This window comes from Schistocerca gregaria, chromosome 1, assembly GCF_023897955.1.
Source record: "Schistocerca gregaria isolate iqSchGreg1 chromosome 1, iqSchGreg1.2, whole genome shotgun sequence".
NCBI classification, from domain to species: domain Eukaryota; kingdom Metazoa; phylum Arthropoda; class Insecta; order Orthoptera; family Acrididae; genus Schistocerca; species Schistocerca gregaria.
The window spans coordinates 577,553,196-577,572,769 of NC_064920.1; the positions used below are offsets into that span (position 1 = coordinate 577,553,196).

The following is a 19,574-nucleotide window of genomic DNA, read 5'->3' on the forward strand; positions in this document are numbered from 1 at the left end:
TAATGACAATAATAATAAAACAGTCATGTTTCTGTGAGAAGGTATACAGCCGATTTATATTAGTTTTGTGAGCAAAATTGATACAGTTTGAGAGCATTCCGCATATTCAAATTACAAATGGTCATCCATGAGCGGATTACATTCATTTTCTATCCCCATCCGAAATTCAACCAGCCATACCTCTTCTTGCAATAGAATCTCCTAACATCACCCTGCAACACTTTACCACGTCTCTCATTATATTGGGGAAAGAAAATAACGTCAGCGTGCCGACATCAGTCGTAATTAGTCTGCATCTACATTCCTAACTCTCTTTACAGCTAACGTGTACCTCTACACACACCTTTAGAGGGTGTCACTGTTCGGGCGTGGACACCTCAGGCTATTACTGTCTACAGTATCTATCTTCCACTGGAAGGTGATGTTCCACAACATGTACTTACTGGCTGTGCTGAGAGCCCAATTGCTGCCACCTTTTCTGTTACTGGGTGACTTTAACGCCCATAACCCTTTATGGGGTGGCTTGGTGGCAACAGGTTGACGCACTGTCGTTGAGCTAGTGTTGGCACAGCTCGACCTTTCCCTCCACACAGTTCAGTGTGACGCATGGCACATACTCAGACTTCTGTCCAATGGAATGTGCGTGATAACTTGTGTGGTAGTGACCACTTTCTGATCTTTCTGTCACTGCCACAGCGCCACTCTCCTGGGTGCCTTCCCAGATGGGCTTTGAATAAGGCTGACTGGGACTTTTTCGCCTCCATTGCCACTATTGAGCCTCCTTCTCATCATGACATTGATGTGGTGGTTCACGTGATAACCACCAGCATCATTTCTGCTGCAGACTCTGAAATTCCCTGTTCTTCCGGGTCCCCTCAGCGGAGGACTGTGCCTTGGTGGTCACCTGAGATCACTGAGGCGATTGGAGATCACAGGTGAGTCCTAATGGCACCCATTAATGGAATACCTCCTTCCCATTACGTGGCTTCGTGCCTGAGCAGGAATGCTGGGAAAGGTATGTCTCCACCATTGGCATCTGTACCTCTCCATCGCAGGTTTGGGCCAAGATTAGGCAAGTCTATGGATATCATACCCCTGCCAGCGTACCTGGGCTTTCCCTGAATGGAGCAGTCTGTACTGATTCCAACACGATTTCAGAACTCTTAGCAGAGCATAATGCTTGGAGTTCTGCTTCTACAAATTACCCGCTGGCCTTCTGCTCCCTGAAAGAGCAGTTGGAACGTCAGAGTCCTTCATCCCATATGCTCCACCCCAAATCGTACAATGCTCCATTCAGTGAGTGGGAATTCCAAAGTGCTCTCGCCACTTGCCCTGATACAGCTCCCGGGCCAAATCACACCCACTATCAGATGCTCAAACACCTCTCAGTCGACTGCCAGCGATGCCCCCTAGACCTTTTCAACAGTATCTGAGTTGAGGGTGAGTTCATGTCTCAATGGTAGGAAAGCATTATCATAACAGTGTTGAAGCCTACCAAGAACTCACTGGAGGTGGGCAGCTACCGCCCCATTAGCCTCACCAACGTTCTGTGCAAGTTGCTCGAACATATGGTGAGCCGGAGGTTGAGTTGGCTACTTGAGTCTTGGGGGCGTCTGGTTCCATCTCAGGATAGATTTTGTAAGGGCCACTCTGCCACCGATAATCTTGTCTGCCTGGAGTCTGCCGTCCGTATGGCCTTTGCCCGCCATCAGCATCTTGTTGCCGTCTTTTTTGACATGTGGAAGGCATATGATACCACATGGCGACATCACATCCTCACCACACTTCATGGGTGGGGGTCTTAGGGGCCCCCTCCTGATAATTCAAAATTTTCTGTCATTTAATTCCTTCCACATGCAAGTTGGTTCCTCCCACGTCCAGGAGAATAGGGTCCCACAAGGCCCTGTCTAGAGTGTCTGCCTATTTATAGTTGCTATCAATGGGCTAGCTGCAGCTGTGGAAACATCCCTCTTGGCTTCTTTGTATGCTGATGACTTTTGCCTGTACTATAGCTCCACTGGTACTGCGGTTACTGAATGGCAACTACAGGGCGCTATCTGCAGGGCGCAGTCTCGGCCACCATACATGGCTTCCAGTTCTCAGCCTTCAGGATTTGCGCCATGCATTTCTGCTGGCATCACACTGTTCACCCTAAGCCAAGGCTTTTTCTTGATGGTGAACTTACTGCTGTGATGGAGATGCATCGGTTTTTGGGGTTGCTTTTTGATACCCAGTTGACTTGGCTCCCTCATATTCGGCAGCTTAAACGATTGTGCTGGCGCCATCTTAACGCTCTTCATTCCTTGAGTCACACCAGCTGGGGTGCCAATCAGTCTACCCTTCTACAACTGTATCAGGCGTTGATTCAGTACCGTCTCAATTATGGAAGCCTGGCATACGGTTAGGAATTACCTTCCACATTGCGGTTGCTTGACCCCATACTTTACTGCAGGATCTGACTCAAAACTGGAGCTATATGCACAAGTCCTGTAAACAGCCTACTTGTGGAGGCTGGTGTCCCTCCATTGCGGATCTGGCGCCAACGACTACTGGCCACTTATGCTGCATATGTTTGTACCTTGCCTGGGCATCCAAATTACCGTCTCCTGTTCCCCAACTCGGTCATCCATCTTCCCGAATGGCAGCCCCAGTCAGGGTGTACAATCGCAGTGTGCATCCAGGCTCTTCTCTCTGGGCTTGATTTTTTCCCTCCCCCACCTCTTTTCTGGGACCATTTATGTGTACCCCCATGGTGTGTGTCCCGCCCATGCCTTCGACTGGATTTGGCACAGGACCTGAAGGACTCAGTCCCCCTGATGCCCTCCGCAGCCGCTTTCTTTCCATACTTGCTGCGTTTCACGGCTCTGACATGGTCTATACCGATGGTTCGATGGTTGCTGGTCGAGTTGGTTATGCTATTACTCTTGGGGATCATTCTAAACAACGCTCATTGCCGGCTGGCTGCTCACTGCAGAGCTGGTTGCCATCTCTCGCGCCGTAGAGTATATCCACTCCTGCTCAGGTGAGTCCTTTGTTATTTGTAGTGAAAAAAAGTCTTACACATAATATGTATAAGAGACCATAGGGAGCACTGTCGTCCTTTTTTTCCAGACTTAGAATATCCACAATTACAAATTTATACATCTGTGTGTCTGTACTCTATATTAAAAATAATATTTCAGTATTTATTGCCAGAGGGGAAATACATGAGCACAACACCAGGGCTAAGGGTAATTTAGACATACCGTGCTGCAGATTAGCAAGAACAGGAAATTCCCACAAAGTAAACCCACTCAAAATGTTCGATAAACTGCCAATTCATATTCAGTCCATCGATATAATTTTTTTTTAATTAAGTGGTACAGCTGACTGTCAGGTCATCCCTTCTATGACGTCCAAGAATTCTTTGAGATGCCTGGGTAGGAATTTAGCACTTAAAAGTTGTCTATAGTTAAACATATTATTGTGTGCTGTGGTTAATCATGTGTAATTACATAATGTATACAATACATAATACAATACTGTATTATACGAGGCGTGACTGAAAAGTCTTAAGAATGGATGTCCTGCTGCTTACTGGTTTGGAGGACAGGTACACAAAGGGTGAGGAGTGAGTCATTGCCTTGTCCTTGAGATAATTGTATGACCCAGTCAAATGTTTTTGTCTGATTCAACAGATCTAAAAGTGGCCACGATCATTTGAAGACGAACAACGGTCTGGTCGTACTTCCACCTCAAAATTGAATGAAAATGTTGTGAAAGTTCGCGACTTAGTGCGCTCTGATCGTAGAATTACAACTAGGGAGATTGCTTATGAACGTAATTTAAGTATCGACGCTGTTCAGTCATTTTTAACTGAAGATTTGAACATGCATCGAGTGTCCACAAAATTTATTCCAGAAGTGTTGTCATGTGGCTAGAGACAATACCGACTTTAAGCGTGCCAAGAACTCATTAATCAGACTAAAAACGACCCAGATTTGTTAAAAAAGGTAATTATAGGTGCCCAATCGTGGGTATATGGATATGGTTCTTAAACCAAAGTGTAGTCTTCGCAGTGGAAAACTCCAGGTTCACCATGACCGAAAAAAGCACAGCAAAGTTGGTCGACAGTGAAGACAATTAACCCCTACAGGACAGACAACTAACCAGGAATACTAAAAATTTGTCCTTGAGCGTCTGCGCGAAAAAGTGCAGAAGAAAGAGCCTGCATTGTGGAAAGACAAGAGTTGGGTTCTACACCATGACAATTCTCCAGCTCATCGTGCCTTATCCATCGTTGAATTTTTGACCAAATTCAAAATTCCTGTGCTTCCACAACCGCCACATCCCCATGATTTGGTCCCTGCGGACTTATACCTTTTTCCTAAACTGAAATTTTCACTGAAAGGGATAAATTTGAGTCGATTGAAGATATCCAGGCAAATACAGAGTGCGTCCTAACACACTTCAGGAAAAAAATTTCCAGGAATGTTTCCAAAACTGGGAACATCGTTGGAGTCGGTGTGTTCCATCAGAAGGGGGCTTTTTGCACCACAGTAGCATGTAAGTACTACCATTGTACTATTACAACACCATTCTTAAAACCTTCCAATCACACCTCATATTATAGTATAGCTTATCGCATTAACTTTTAGAAACCAGCCTGATGTTATTTGGTACACTGCCATGCTTAAAATGTATTCTATAACATACTGACACTAGTTTATTTTATTATTACATATGTACTACTACATCCTGTGTTACAAAGCCAATATCATTTTAAAATGATCTTTGGTGAATAAAATTCTTGATTCTTGTAAGGTTTCCTTTCCCCATCGTCTTACCATAACTTTGTCAAGGAGTGACAGATCTATATACTTCAGCAGCTTAATACAGACAGTTTGGTACATACATAAGTGAATGGTAAGTGTTCAGGTAATGGTCATGTTGTAGACACCTTGGTAGAACATGTATTGTGGTTTTGCACTTGATGAATTTTCAAATTTAGTACTAATCAATTTTTAACAGGTCTTACCGGGCTGAGAATAGGTCAGGCTCTGCCTTTGTCAGCAAACTGTATGATGTTTGTAGTATTTTGTATGTGTTTTCTTCCTCACGGGTTTACATTTTCGATTAGCTTCTTCTGTAAGTTTACTCATTTTTTGGCCGAACTTTCGTTGCTGCGACATTGACTGGCACATGACGAATGACTATCAATTATTTCTTTCCATAAGTGCTTTAGGCCTAGTGCACTATACAAACTTTCCTTTTACTCATGTCCTATTTGTTCCCATAGTTAGTAGAGCTCTTATTTTTCCCTTGTGTGTTCACTCGGCAGGGATAGTTAGCCTAGGTATTAATATAAAAATCTTTTACATTAACATAAAGAAGTCCTTGCTACAATGTGGCAAATATTTTCATAAGCTATTTCACAGAACTGTGTTACTCATGTTACCGAATTTGACATGCTTTGCACTCGATATTACACTGAATGAAACATGATGTTCCCACGCCATTGGTATGTGCCATGACATGTTGGACTTTGTAAATGCTTGTGAAAAATTGATTATTTACTTACCTTTAAGCCATTTATTTCGTATTTAGATGTACTGTATTCTCGCATTTTTACTCTTTAACGTAATATCTCTCTCACATTGTTTCTCAATGTAATATGTATATTTGTTTCTCATTGTATTTCATTGTCTGGACATTCCGTCTCGTTTTATGTGCAGTGTTGTACTTTACTTGCACTCTGCACAGATATTGCAAATATTTTCACATTTAGAGCAGCCGTTAGCTCTCATAACTGTGTTAGTCAGAGACTTTATATTTTTTTACATTAGGCTTGTGATTAGTGAGTACTGTACATAAGGTTATAAATATGTAGATGCCCTTGTGGAGACATGTTTGTAATGAGCTCAGTTTGGATGGACTACCTCTTTAGCAGATTCTGAGCTTGCTACCTACTCTTTACTGGCAATACTAATATTTTTATGATGCCTATGCAGTGGGACTGCAAGATGATCCTACACTGCTCAAATATACCAAACATTTCTCAAGTTGGTGCCAGTGGGACTGCAAGATTGTCCTGCACTGGTCAATTATGCCATTTATTTCTGATGACTGTGCCTGTGGGACTGCAAGATAGTTTCATTGTGCTTTTCTAATGTCATTGTCTGTGGGACTGCAAGATTTTCCTGCAATGTGTCGTATACTCTTCCGACTCAGTTATGGTAAGCAGAGGACACTTTTTGTGCCATTTAGTCACGTGCATGTTGCAACCTATGGTGGTGATAAACATTTTCTTTGTATTTAGGACACTGCAATGTGCATTACATACATGTATGCTATCACTTCTATTTTTCTCTCTGCACTAACAGTCTACACATTTAATGCAGTGTGCACTACTATGAATGTACCCTAATACTCAACAAATACTGAACTTGTAACAAAATGTTCATGTCCATCAATCATTTCTACTTTTTTCTGTCATGTATACGGTTATTATTATCTGTGTACTTATCTACTGTATCTTTTAAGTTATTTCTCACTTTTCTACACATTTTTATCTGAATGTTGTTTTTGTAAAGTAAAATTTACCTGTCTCAGCAATGTCACTGACATCATCTTGCCTGTGAAATTTTGGTCAGCCAGAGCGAGGAGTAATGACAGGTGTTATTTGAGTATTAATCAATTGTACAATAATGTCAATTCTTTGCTCTCGAACTGTTACATGTGGGAGAACAGCGATGTTGTAAGCTGTATGCAGTGTTAGGTTATCATCTTTGTGGTGCACGTAAGCACAGTGGCAGATAGTGGATAGCTGTGTTGAAATGGGGAAGCAGGTGTAAAGTTATGTTTCAAATGTAAAGTCTCATTTTATCGATATATTTAATTATGATGATTATGTAATGGTAACTAATCTGAGAAGGAGAAAGTGTAATGGAATCTTTTATTTACGTGAAGAGAAATTAGAAGGTAATTTTTTGAAGTCACTCTTTTGTTTCTGCAACGCCATTTTTGACCTAGCTTTCTCTTACAACTTTTAATTGATCTTGGTTTTTTTCCAAAAGTAGAAAAGGAACCGAGAGTGTACCGAAAATACTTCGAGTTGCAATTAAAACAGAACTCATTGCATCTCATGAGTGTCACTGTGTAGATATAGTAATTTACAGCTTAACATAGCGGCAAGCATCACGGCAGTACTGCAACACATTTGCGCAGAATAGAGACAAGGACTAAATATTTTCATGGTTTTTAATTCTATCCGGGCCAACTTGTGTCATTCAGAGACTGCTAGATTTTTCTGTATTGTGTATCAGTTTTAGTTCTGGGATCTGAGATCAGTTTTGCAAAACTAATTATTGTAGGTTTTATGTCAAAGTTAATTATTCAGGGAGTTTATACTGTTCAAAATTCTTGCAATCAGATTATTCACTTTATCAGTATTATAGGCCTGCCTTCTCATAATGACAGTTCAATTTTTTATTACGATTCATTAATACTTCTGCAAAGCTCTTATTATTCACAACAAATTATGTCAGTCATATTGTTATTATTTAAAGAGAACTTTCACTTGGCAATATCCTTTTACAGTGCAGTGGTTAAATCTTTCAACCTAAAACAAGTAAATGTAACGAACAACAGTCCACTCAGTGAAGGCAACTACAAAAATGAATTACTGACAATCGAACAAATAGCACAGAATGAAGATACAAATATTATATAGAAACTGAATCACAAAATTAAAACACAAATAAAGGGGACACCATGCACACAAAAACGAACAACCTGTTGCCAAATTACAAACATAGACAGACAAAACATAAAGAGACATAAGGGAAATCCACAGAACACACACACAAGTACACATTAACAAGAAACATCGATAACAACAAGCAAATGGTACACTCTCACTTACAACAACAAAACAATCCATAGAATAGGTAACATATTAAAAAAAAACAAGTGTTAAAGCAGCCTACAGGACAGACAACTCAATACAAGGGAAACTAAGGGCAACCAGCACAAGCGCAGACAAAAGGAACACATCTGGTATTTACCAACTGACATGCCAGGACTACAAATCAATTTAGGCCTGCATTAAACCAGACACACAGAACATGGAAGAACATTAAAAAGTAACAGCTGGCATTCGACTGAACACTTTGTGGACAGGACACAAGGCCCAAAAGTTATCAACAATGACTTGAAAATTCTCAAATGCAACAACAGCCCCTGACAAAAACTAATAACTGAAGAAACCTATACGTGCCATAACTGAAGGAAAACAAATAACAATCATACACACACACAAAGAAGGCAGGCAGGTACACCCCAAATTCCTGCCCAGAAAACATTCAACTGTTCAGCTATTCGCCTTCTTCAGTCTGTAGTTTGTAAACAGACAGTGAAAGTTACTTATTGCAAACCTTCATAGTGAAGATAATGGGGAAACCATAAAAATTAAGTGAAACATGTTGCAAACACACACATATGTGCTGTGAACTTCCTGGGTTTTGTTATTTAACACGGTAAATATAGAAAACTTTCTGTGCTTTTCAAATATTCAAAGAGGTAAACAGCATTTTTGTTTTGTTTTTATAGACAAATCATAAAAAACCATTGACACTGCTGATACTTCAGTGAACCGTGTTCAGGAAATAAAAATAGAAACGAAAATTATGTTTTGCTCAAGGCAGATCCTCTCTGAAAACAAATCTGTCTGTGGATAAAGGAGATTCAATGTCAAGGACACACGTTTGTTTGACTCACGACAGAGCCTAAAAACTTAAATTTGTTTGCCTCTTGAAGGCAGACGCCAATTATCTCGTGAAAGCCTACTTACAGAACCGGTATGAAGTGAGGAATCTTGGAATTGAGCCTCGTATGTATCACTTCAATATGAAATGCCGAGGACATGAAACATATTATTGTGCCGCATACAGGTATTCTTCCTGGGCTCCATACAGAAGCAAACACTAATATGTGGTACAATGCTGAAGCACCCTCTGTGATGCACTTGTCAAGGATTTTCAGATTGTGTACGTAGATATAGATGATATTTAAGGCGTGTATGTGACAGTAGTAACCTATGAATAGACACTTGGTATCTTCGCAATATTTATTCACTTCCATTGGCGGTAGGGGAGGAACATTTATATTTTGTCTCGTTAACACAGAGGTCGTTAAGGACATTACATTAGCACTGATTAGAATAAGGTGGGATAGGCAACGAGCTGTGGCCTTAAGAAACCATCCAGTCATTCATCTGATTCAGGTTTCAGGAAGCTATGAATAACCTAAATCAGGACGGCCAGATGCGGATTTTTTTCATGTTTCACCAGAATACAAGTCCAGTTCTGTGATCACTGGTACACATTATTTGGTCATCTACGCTTACAGGCGAATAGGAGAAGTGACTAAATACACTCATTTAAACAGTTCAACATCTGGGCATTCCTTATTTCCAACAAAAAGCTTCTCAATGATAGGAATACACAGGTAAAACGATTTTGAAAAGCAATGGATTGTCAGACCTTGAAATGTCAGAGAATAACAGAAAGAGACATAATAGTCGACACTTCATTTAATGAAAACTGAAGTAGTGTTTTACAGCGACGCTACCTTCAATTACAACACAAGTCTCTTCGAACTCAGTAGCATCATAACCGTGAGATTTCGGAACTGTGATCTTGCTGCAGAGTCCTCCCACTGATCGAGGAGCTCTATCCCAAATCCGTTGAATAAAGTGCGGAGTGGAATACAGAAACGAGAAAACATCGTCACTGAAGAACCCAACAAAATGTCGCAAAAATTTGTAAGGAGCTAGGAGGGCGAGGTAGGATAAATAGCATCTGCTACGGAGAGCAGCAGCTCCTATATAGGTTATAGGAGTCATAGGGAGAGCGGTGAACTTTAATCTACGCAAAATAGTTCAGAAAGTGTGTGTAAACATAACAAAGTCAAGCTGATATTTACTTACGCTTTGCTTTGAGCCAAGAGCCTTTCTTCTTTAGCCTTAAAATGCCCTTGAATCTTCGCAATTCCCGCATTTAATTCGTAGGCCTTTTCTTTTGTGAACTCCTCCTCTACTCTGTGTTGAATCATTGCTATCTTAATATCAGTTTCCACTTCAATGTGCCGAAGCATTAAGTTCATCTGTAAAAAGACAATGATGTAATAAAACTGCATTCTGTTTAATGCTGCAAACACAAAAAGTCTTTATCCCGAGTGAAAGTATGTACCCGTCTCTGTGCTTCAAATCTTGTTAGTGGCATATCTGTATCTCTTACAAAGTGCTGTAGGGTTTCATACTTCTCTAAAATTAAAGAAACGATAATTGCATAGCAAAGATAAAATGCTATATTCAATCACTTTCTCTGTGCTGAGGCTGTTTACAGTTTTTGAGGATTTAATATAAATAGCTCATGGGAAAGAGTTCCCATGAATTGTAATGCTACGGTATTTCAGTGAAACAACAGTGTAATAGTTGCTATGACTTCGCATTATAAACTTCTTTAAAAAATTTAACGAGTTTAGGAACAGTAACCAATCGAAATGTATATGAAATAGATGTTCTCTGTAAGAGGGTCATTGTGCTCTAAATGTGCTCTTCCTTTCTAAAACTGACTTGATGTAAATAAAAAAAAATTGGGGGGGAGGAGGGGATGTCAGTTCTAGTATCCGATTCCACCCATCGGCTCTGACCAATGAGGCAATGTGTGATGTTATTTTGTTTGTGCCACTGATTGGTGTCAATGAACGTTGAATGATTTCTTTGGATTTCCTCGTTACGCGGGTATATTAAAAATTCTATATAGATTGTTTTGTTTGCACGTCGTAATTTGTTTTCGGCATCTTTAGTTAATGAAAGTAGTCGTGATTTATAAAATCTCGATTTCTCACACAATTGCTGTTCGTTATGGAACAGTCAGTTGTGTTTACAGCGAAAATTCTCCTTCAGAAAATGACTGACCTTAAATCAGCTATTAGATTTTTGCAATCATTCGGCGTTATTGCAGAATTTTGCAAGTGCGTGCTTGTGGACATTATATGGTATTTAGAAGTAATAGTCATGCTAACCTACTATTTTTACTATCAATATTCTTGCAAATCTATCCACGAATCAGGGGTTTCGTGTGTCACTGTGGATGTCTGGTTATCATTATGTAGAGAAGTCTGCAGGGAATTTATAAAGTATAGGCGATCATTGGGGAGGGGGGGGGGGGGGGGGGAGCAGCAGGGGTTACAATTGAAGTAGATCAGTCACATTTTGGAAAGGGAAAGTACGGAAGGGGGCATGAGGTTGTTGGGCATTGGGTTTTTGGAGTAGTTTCTGGAGTTGATTGTGATGATGTATTTAGGGTCGTACCAACTCAAACAAAGGAAGTGTTGACATCTTTAGTAGAAGAATATGTGGAAGAAGGTTCCGTAGTCATGTCAGATGGGTTTGATTTGTACAAGAGGTTGAGTGATAGGGATTATCATCATTTGGTCATGAATCAAAGTATTCATTTTGAAGATTACAAAATAGGGGCATGTACCAATACTATCGAGGGGCATCAAGGAGCTGTAAAATCTGTTGTTGGGCAGGGAAAGAGAAGGATTTCACTGTTGAAAGGCCATTTAGATGAATATTGTTGGAGGAAGAGTATTCTTAAAGGTTATTGTCTATTTCTTGGATTTATGAAAGTGGTTAGCAAAATGTACAAGCCTCATTTTGTTTTTTATGTGCTGGTGAGTCTGATACGTTTTTTGTTGTTGTTTTATGTTGTTTTTTATGTTACTATACTGTGTGATTGCCACTTTTTTTGGTTTCTCTGTGGGGATGTTTTCTGTCTTTTCAATAATTTCTGGTTACAATGGTGGGTCGAGAGGGGATTGCTGTGTCTTTGCCAAAGGGTTTATGTGATTGACTCGTGGTATCATTTTTTTAATTATTATTTTAAAATTTTGCATCTGGCTGAGGGCAGGTGGTAGGGAAGAGCTGATTTGCGTGGTACCTCTTTCGTGCCTGGCAATTCGTGTTTCTTATTAATTTTTTCATTTTGTGTATTTCGTTATAGTTTGGCCTCCTAAAATTATGATTTCTAGTTATGTCCTTATTTTGTTGTTTATGTCAACCTCGTTCTTTCACTCCTTTGGAAGTTCATATGTGGTAAGTTCCTTTTCATGTAGCCACTGTTATGTTTTCCTTTTCGATGTTTTTGCTACACTTCTTTTACTTCCACTTTCAAGCTATTGAGTGTTATTTTGGAGCTACTGTAGCTGGTGTCACTTTCGTGTAGTACAGTTATGGGTTCCAAGGTTTGGTCATTTTTGTGTTTTATGTTTTTGAGTGTGCAGTAATGTGTGCAAGGATTTTCATTTTTTGAAAGTCTAGTCCTGTTCTGCTGTTCACTAACAAGATCGTTTTTAAGCACTTTTCTTATGTTATAAGATTTTTGCAAAAGGGTTGGGTTGGGGGGGTTGTTTGGGGTTAGAGACCAAACAGCGATGTCATCGGTCTCATTTGACTAGGAAAAGACGGGGAAGGAAGTCGGCCGTGCCCTTTCACAGGAACCATCCCGGCATTTGCCTGGAACGATTTAGGGAAACCACGGAAAACCTAAATCAGGATGGCCGGACGCGGGATTGAACCGTCGTCCTCCCGAATGCGAGTCCAATGTGCTAACCACTGCCCCACCTCGCTCGGTTTTTGCAAAAGTGATTGCTCTTTGTACTACTGTGTAACACTTATGTTGGAATTGGTAACTAGGAGTGACCTCATATATAGTTTGTATTCTATACAGGTTACTTATAGTTACCAATTCCAAATATTCGATGATTCGATGGTTCATTACTTGTGTCGTTTTTGTAGTATGTCTGGAAAATATAATACAATTTCTGTACTCGTAATTCCTCCCTGAAGTTTCACGAAACAGTCATTAATTTTGGAATCAGTGACTAGAATTGACCTATATATAAGGTCTTTGTTCCACCACGTAACAGTACTATTGGAATTGGTAACTAGAAATGACCTCCTATATAGGTTACTTCTACTTACCGATTCCAACCGATACCGGTTCATATATATGAGGTCAATTCTAGTTACCGATTCCATCTATTCGAAAGTTTATCACTTGAATCTTTATTTTTCCAGTAGTTATCTCACACGTAATAACATTTTTCTGCTCGTCATTGCTCTCTCAATTACCGCGAAACAGCTACAGGCATTGGAATTGGTAACTCGAATTGACATCTTATATAGGTCAAGTCTAGTTATCGATTCCACTATTTGTTAATTTTTAATGGACTTCATTTACTTGAGTTCCTGCTTTGTTTAGGATTTGTGGTGTTCCTTTCTCCATATTTTACATTAGTAACTCTTATTTCTTATAATTCGCTTTATTTTTCCGTTGTTCTGTTCTAATTTAATTTCTCCCCGCCCAAAACTGCAACTGTCCTGGGTTTCTCCCGTTTGAATCAATAATACAATTAACGTAATTCTGCAATAGGATGATTTCATCGTCCGCTATACTGGTCCTCTGTTCCCCTCCACTCGCATAATTTACGATAATAATTATAATTAGACACAAATTTTTTACACTCGTTTTCTTAGTTATTTCGGTTATCATCAATTCGTTTACATGTAATTCGCGCGTAAATAATAATTATGTTGAATGTATTATTTGACCACATGCTATATTCGTTTGTTTACGAGTATGATCCGTCCTTCAACGTGCGTGTCGCGGGCCCCGAGGAATCGCTTCATGACGTCATCAGAAAGGCCGAAAGCGTCACAGCGCTCCGCTGCCTGGTGACTATACCAGGTCTAGTAGACCTGTAAGCAGGTCTGTTGACGTATGTGGCGTTACATGTTGGCCTTCCACAGCTATTATACAGAGTTGCCTTGAGCTGTTGCTGTGGAACGTCGTCAATTCAGATTGTTTGAATGAAGCTTCTGTTAAGAGAATTAAATGTAGAAACAACATTCGAATGCGAATAATCTCGATTAAGGTGGCATAATAATCCGCAGCGTTGTCAGAGTTGCAGTTTAGTCTTACGTGATTGATTTATTAGTTGAATGGCAGAGTGATTTATAGCATAACACATACTACGCATTCAGGACAATGTGTCTAAATGTTTTAACGCATTACCTGCAGCTTACTAATGTAACTACTATTCAGACGTTTGCAGCACGAAACTGTCTTTGAGGTTATACGAGCAGTAACAAATGCGGAAAAGCGGATCAAATATGGTAAAGGATACGTAATGGAACGCCCATTGCATTTTCCCAGTGTGTGTACGATATCTGTACATAATGTGCATCGAAACACGTCGGATGCTTGTTCATTTTCTAATATATGTTTTTGGAGATGACCTAGTAGTATTATTTTGTATTATGAAAAATGCTTTAAATATGGAGAAGTGCATTTAAATATGCCGCAAACAAAATATTAGGCAAAGTCACACGTCTGTCTGTTACCACAACCGTTATTTCTCATTCGCTGTGTTCCACAACTGTCAACAAAATTATCGCCTTTCAACCTAATGTAGACCTCAGACTGTTACAAATAACCTTGTCACTCCAGCCAAGATTTCTAGGGAAAAGGGGGCGAAATCCAGTATAGTACTCTAGCCCAGTTATGTGCTCCTGCCTAATGTATGTTGCCGATGTACTTAAATTCTGATCGTTGTTCTTCTGTAAACAAACAGCTATGCGCCCATCACATCTTTCTGTATGTAGTTTCTCAAAATCCAGTTTAGTTTTATGTGATCTTTTGATGAAAAGAGCTGAATGAGCTAACAAATACTGGGATCTCCAAATTGTAACGCTGCTATAGTTGCAAGTCAGCAATTGTCAGTGTGTATCAGGTACAGCTGAATGTGGAACAAAACATTTGAAATAAATCAAAGAGTTTTAGCTTAATTTAAACTATATTTTTGAATGTAGTAGGTAGCCACAATTTTCTTCCCTATTTTAATATATATATATACATATTACACAAGCAACCAAATGGTGCATGGCAGAGAGTACCTTGCATCACTATAAATCATTTTCTTTCTCGTTCCATTCCATTCCAGAAAGGTTACCTATATGCCTCCATATGAGCCCTGATTTATCATGCTTTCTAAATTTTCTCAATAGTGTTCTACAATTAGAACATTGTCTTCCCTCCAGGGATTCTCACAAGAGTTTGCCTAGCATCTTCACAACACTCACACATAGTTGAACCCAGTGGTAAACTATCTAGCAGCCCACCTCTGGGCCCCTTCAATGTGTTGGTTTAATCTGACCTGCTGGGTATCTCAAACACTGGAGAAGTGCTCATGAATGGGTCACACAAGTGTTCTACATGGTGGTCCAAGCAATATTCCCCTCATTACCCATCTTGCAAAACATACCCATCTTCAGAGAGGAAGGAACTAATGATCCTGAAAGCTAGAAATAGTCTTTTTATTCAAGTGCTGTTTTTCACTCATACTTCATACAAAGCATTTCATAATTTTACAATGCGTACCATCAGCCTTACATATAACAGTAACATTAGAATCCTGTTTAATATGAACCTTAGTGTTAACCAGCATATGCATCCTTGAGTTGAAACATTATGCTTAATTATAGGAGAGGCTAATAAAATAATTTTTACTTTTTTTTAATATCTTTGGATTTCCAGTTTTCTACCTGATGTTTAGCAGCAACCTGTTACAGACTTTTGTATCAGAATGTAAAATTCCATTCTGAATCAGGCAGGAATGCATAGTCTACATGGACATTATCTTTACTTCCAGTATTTTCCTAGTTCATTTTACTGAACAGAGTAAAATTACCCCTATTATGAACAACAAATACTATTGGAGAGTTAATATGTTGACATGTAAGTGAAAGACTCTCAGGGACCCTGAAGAGACTTCTGTAAGAGGCTGAGCTATTGATTTTACACAATAATTTTACTCGCATGGATAAAAAGTTCTGTTAACTCGCCATATCAAATTTGTATAAAATCGCAAGAGTTTCATAACAGCTTCCATCACAATCACCAGTAATGGTACCAGTGTGTAGTGGTATGATGTACTGTAGCAGCACATTAAAAGTGTTTCAGTGTTACCAATGAAACACAGAAGGCAACTGGAATGCCACTTCCAAATTCATCCATAACTAATAGTGTTGTTACTAGTAACTTGTACACATTTGTACAATGTGTTGAATCTACACACACAATTTTTGAGCCAAACTTTTGAAGCATTTGACACTGTAGATCTGTCATTAACACACTCATCACATCTTTGCCTGATGAATAGTCCATATTAACGACATTTTTGTTCATTAGAATGCAGTCTTTTATTAGTTCTAAAATGATGCTCACACTCACTGTATCATTGGCATGGAACTGGTGAGTATTAATTTCAAAGTCCCTCTTTATATTAAGGAGGTCCTTTCGAGTTAAAAGGTGGAGCCTTTCTACCTCTTCTGAATTGATAGACTCTCTCACATCATCCAAAGTTATTTGGGAGGTCACGCCTTTGGCTATTTTACCTGTAACATTTCTACAATTAATAAAGCTAGAAACACATCATTAACAACATACTACTAGCAATACCTAATGTATCACTGTTTACTTAATTCTACCAGGATAAATCTGTGGGGAGGGGTAATAAATGCCCTCAATAGTTAAACGCATTATTGTGGCCAAGGTAGACACAAAGCCCACACCTACAACAGTAGTACAAGTTTATATGCTAACTAGCTCTGCAGATGATGATAAAAGTGATGAAATGTATGATGAGATAAAAGAAATTATTCAGGTAGTGAAGGGAGACGAAAATTTAAGTCATGGGTGACTGGAATTCGGTAGTAGGAAAAGGAAGGAAGGGAACATAGTAGGTGAATATGGATTGGGGCTGCACAATTGCCATAATTTATAAAGCTTGCTATAATTCATAAAGAACCACAGAAACAGTCACTTCAATTCAAATATACAAGAATTTTATCTTTCCATTGATGTAAACTGTATTTTCTTATTTTAACTTTACATTTGTAATGGATCCAGGTGGCACCAATATGTTTGGGTATATATGATGTGCCACATGAAATTTGAGGCCATACACTGGCAAAACAACACTATGTAGTAAGGCAAATATACTGAAAATGTATCAGACTTTAGCAGCATATTTAATTTTTGCCTTTGTTAGTGTTGCTGCTGTGACTAACACTTTTATGAAAGATCATAACAAATTCAAGTTTTGTAGTCCTGTCTTCCTCAGTTGCGTGTAATATTAAGGTATATTGATAATTTTTACTTACGGACCATCTGATAGCAACTGAATAAAACACAATTTTAGTACCATACGAGTTTCACCTTTATTTTCTGCAAGGCATCATCGGCGGCAGGTTGCGTGCACAATTTCTTACATATTACGCTCCTGTTGCAGTTTTGGTGTTGTTCTTCTTCTTATGAATGCCAATTTGTGGTTTTTTCCCCCTGCAACAGGAGCATAATATGTAAGAAATTGTCCATGCAACCTGCCACTGATGATGCCTCGCAGAAAATAAAGGCAAAATGCGTATTGCACTAAACTTGTGTTTTATTCAGTTGCTTTCAGATGGTCCATAAGTAAAAATTATCAATACACCATAATATCAAAACAAATCATTGTCAAACTGTGATAAATAAGGCTTTGTATATGTTTGCTATAGTAGAGCAGGGCAAAACTGAGGTGGTATTAACACCTAATTATTACATGGTAGCCAAATGAAAAATGTCCTGAGGAACTATACTGAGAAGGATGAAAAATATCAACACCTTTTCAGATGAAAGAGTAAGACTATTAATTGCTATAGAATGGTGAGGATACCGATGTGCTAGACATACAGCTAAACCAGGGGCAAACTGCAAAATGGTGGTCAGAAGAAACAGATAAAGGAATAACAAGAATAGTAAAGAATGAAATATGAGGAAGGACACACAGTAAACCAGGGAGTATCAATCCGGAGATTTTGAAACATTGTACCAAGATAGTAAAATCAGTAACAGTTATTCAACAGAATAGTATGTGGTAATTTAATATGTGTAGAAATGTCAGTTACATTACTACCAAATGGAGATCACTAAATTTGTCTGAACTTTATAGAAATTTGTGATACATACCATTAACAAGAATTTAAAGGTAAGACAGAAAATACAGGGCTGAACCTAATTTTAGGACTTTGTACAAAAATGGACACCAGCTAAAAGAAAATTGGATAAGTTTTCATAGATTTAGATAATGCTTATGATACTATTCCAAGGAACCTACTTTGGAAAGCATTACACATGGCAGGCAGAGAGGACCTCTCAATAATAATAATAATAATAATAATAATAATAATAATCATGACATTATGAACACACTTTAGTTAATTTATTCTTTGAGATTCACCATCTACATTCCCCATGTAAACCTCGTAACCAGGAATACCAATCAGTGTGATACACATCAGTCTGCTATGTTTCCACCAGCAAATTTCTTGCATATGTTACGCAGAATTTCTGGTCCAACTATGCACACACAACCTGATACAAATACCATTTCTGTAAGTAATACAACACAGTGTCCTGACATAAAGCAGATTCCATACAGCAAGTCAACTTACTTGAATAGCCTTAGATTAGGCAATATAAAATTTTATGAATATTAAATATATCTGTATAAAAGCACTATTTAATACTGATGCATCTATGCTTCGGTTAAGGTGACACTCACCAGCAATGACTTCCCTTTCAGATATAGGGAGGTGTAGAAACCCATAATATTTTTCATGTCCAAATGTGTTTTGAAACAAACAACAGTACAAATACCATTTGTATCTTGGCTAACCTCTATGGCAGCAGTGCAATGACCTCCCATTTTGTTACTGCCTTGCAACTTCAGCTGCCTCTGGCCTTTTGAGATCTGGATACCCCAGAACTATGACATATGTAAATGATCTTTGTGGTACGTTCCATAGGCATAGCACCAACGTGTGTTACAAAGCTACTTCTTGCTTCATTCTCTTCTCTGGACTTCCACTCCCGAAAATCTGAAACACCCATTACAAAGAAATATTACACTACTCACAAATCTGCTTTCCGTCGTGCAAATTAATAGCTATTTTACCACCAAAAAGACTTACTACGGTCACTGATGTAACTTACACCCTCAGAAGTTTTGGGTCTAGTGAAGCAGGGGATACAACCCGTCGGCTTTGACCAATGACGTCATACATTAGTCATAGATAGTAATGTCTTCACTTCGAGGCATAGATAATAAAACAGTTCTGTGTTCCGGATAAGCGCTATCACTGTACATTAAAATTATTCGCAATGATATTGAGGTAATTTGGAGTATTAATTTGTTATTGCAGAACAATTTACACTCCTGGAAATTAAAATAAGAACACCATGAATTCATTGTCCCAGGAAGGGGAAACTTTATTGACACATTCCTGGGGTCAGATACATCACATGATCACACTGACAGAACCACAGGCACATAGACACAGGCAACAGAGCATGCACAATGTCGGCACTAGTACAGTGTATATCCACCTTTCGCAGCAATGCAGGCTGCTATTCTCCCATGGAGAC

The 19,574-nt window shown here is 39.0% G+C and overlaps 1 protein-coding gene and 1 long non-coding RNA gene across 4 annotated transcripts in view; both read right to left on the reverse strand.

Moving 5' to 3' along the window:
• Positions 1 to 10,359, reverse strand: part of LOC126356729 (V-type proton ATPase subunit E-like) — a 274,209-nt gene extending 263,850 nt beyond the window's left edge. For both annotated transcript variants that reach the window (XM_050007393.1, XM_050007394.1), the window contains exons 1-2: positions 10,230 to 10,359; positions 9,968 to 10,143 (exon numbers count right to left, since the gene is read on the reverse strand). In XM_050007393.1, coding sequence (XP_049863350.1) covers positions 9,968 to 10,143; positions 10,230 to 10,262 — 209 coding nt within the window. In that variant the 5' untranslated portion in view covers positions 10,263 to 10,359. The remainder of the gene's footprint in view (positions 1 to 9,967; positions 10,144 to 10,229) is intronic.
• Positions 10,360 to 14,885: 4,526 nt separating this feature from the next.
• LOC126356755 (uncharacterized) lies at positions 14,886 to 19,204 on the reverse strand. 2 transcript variants are annotated; one of them, XR_007565802.1, is made up of 3 exons: positions 19,121 to 19,204; positions 18,712 to 19,027; positions 14,886 to 16,504 (listed from the first exon to the last, which is right to left on the reverse strand). It is a non-coding gene; the product is annotated as an uncharacterized LOC126356755 (long non-coding RNA). The 2 variants fall into 2 exon arrangements; XR_007565796.1 differs by lacking the exon at positions 14,886 to 16,504 and adding an exon at positions 18,403 to 18,521.
• Positions 19,205 to 19,574: the final 370 nt, after the last annotated feature.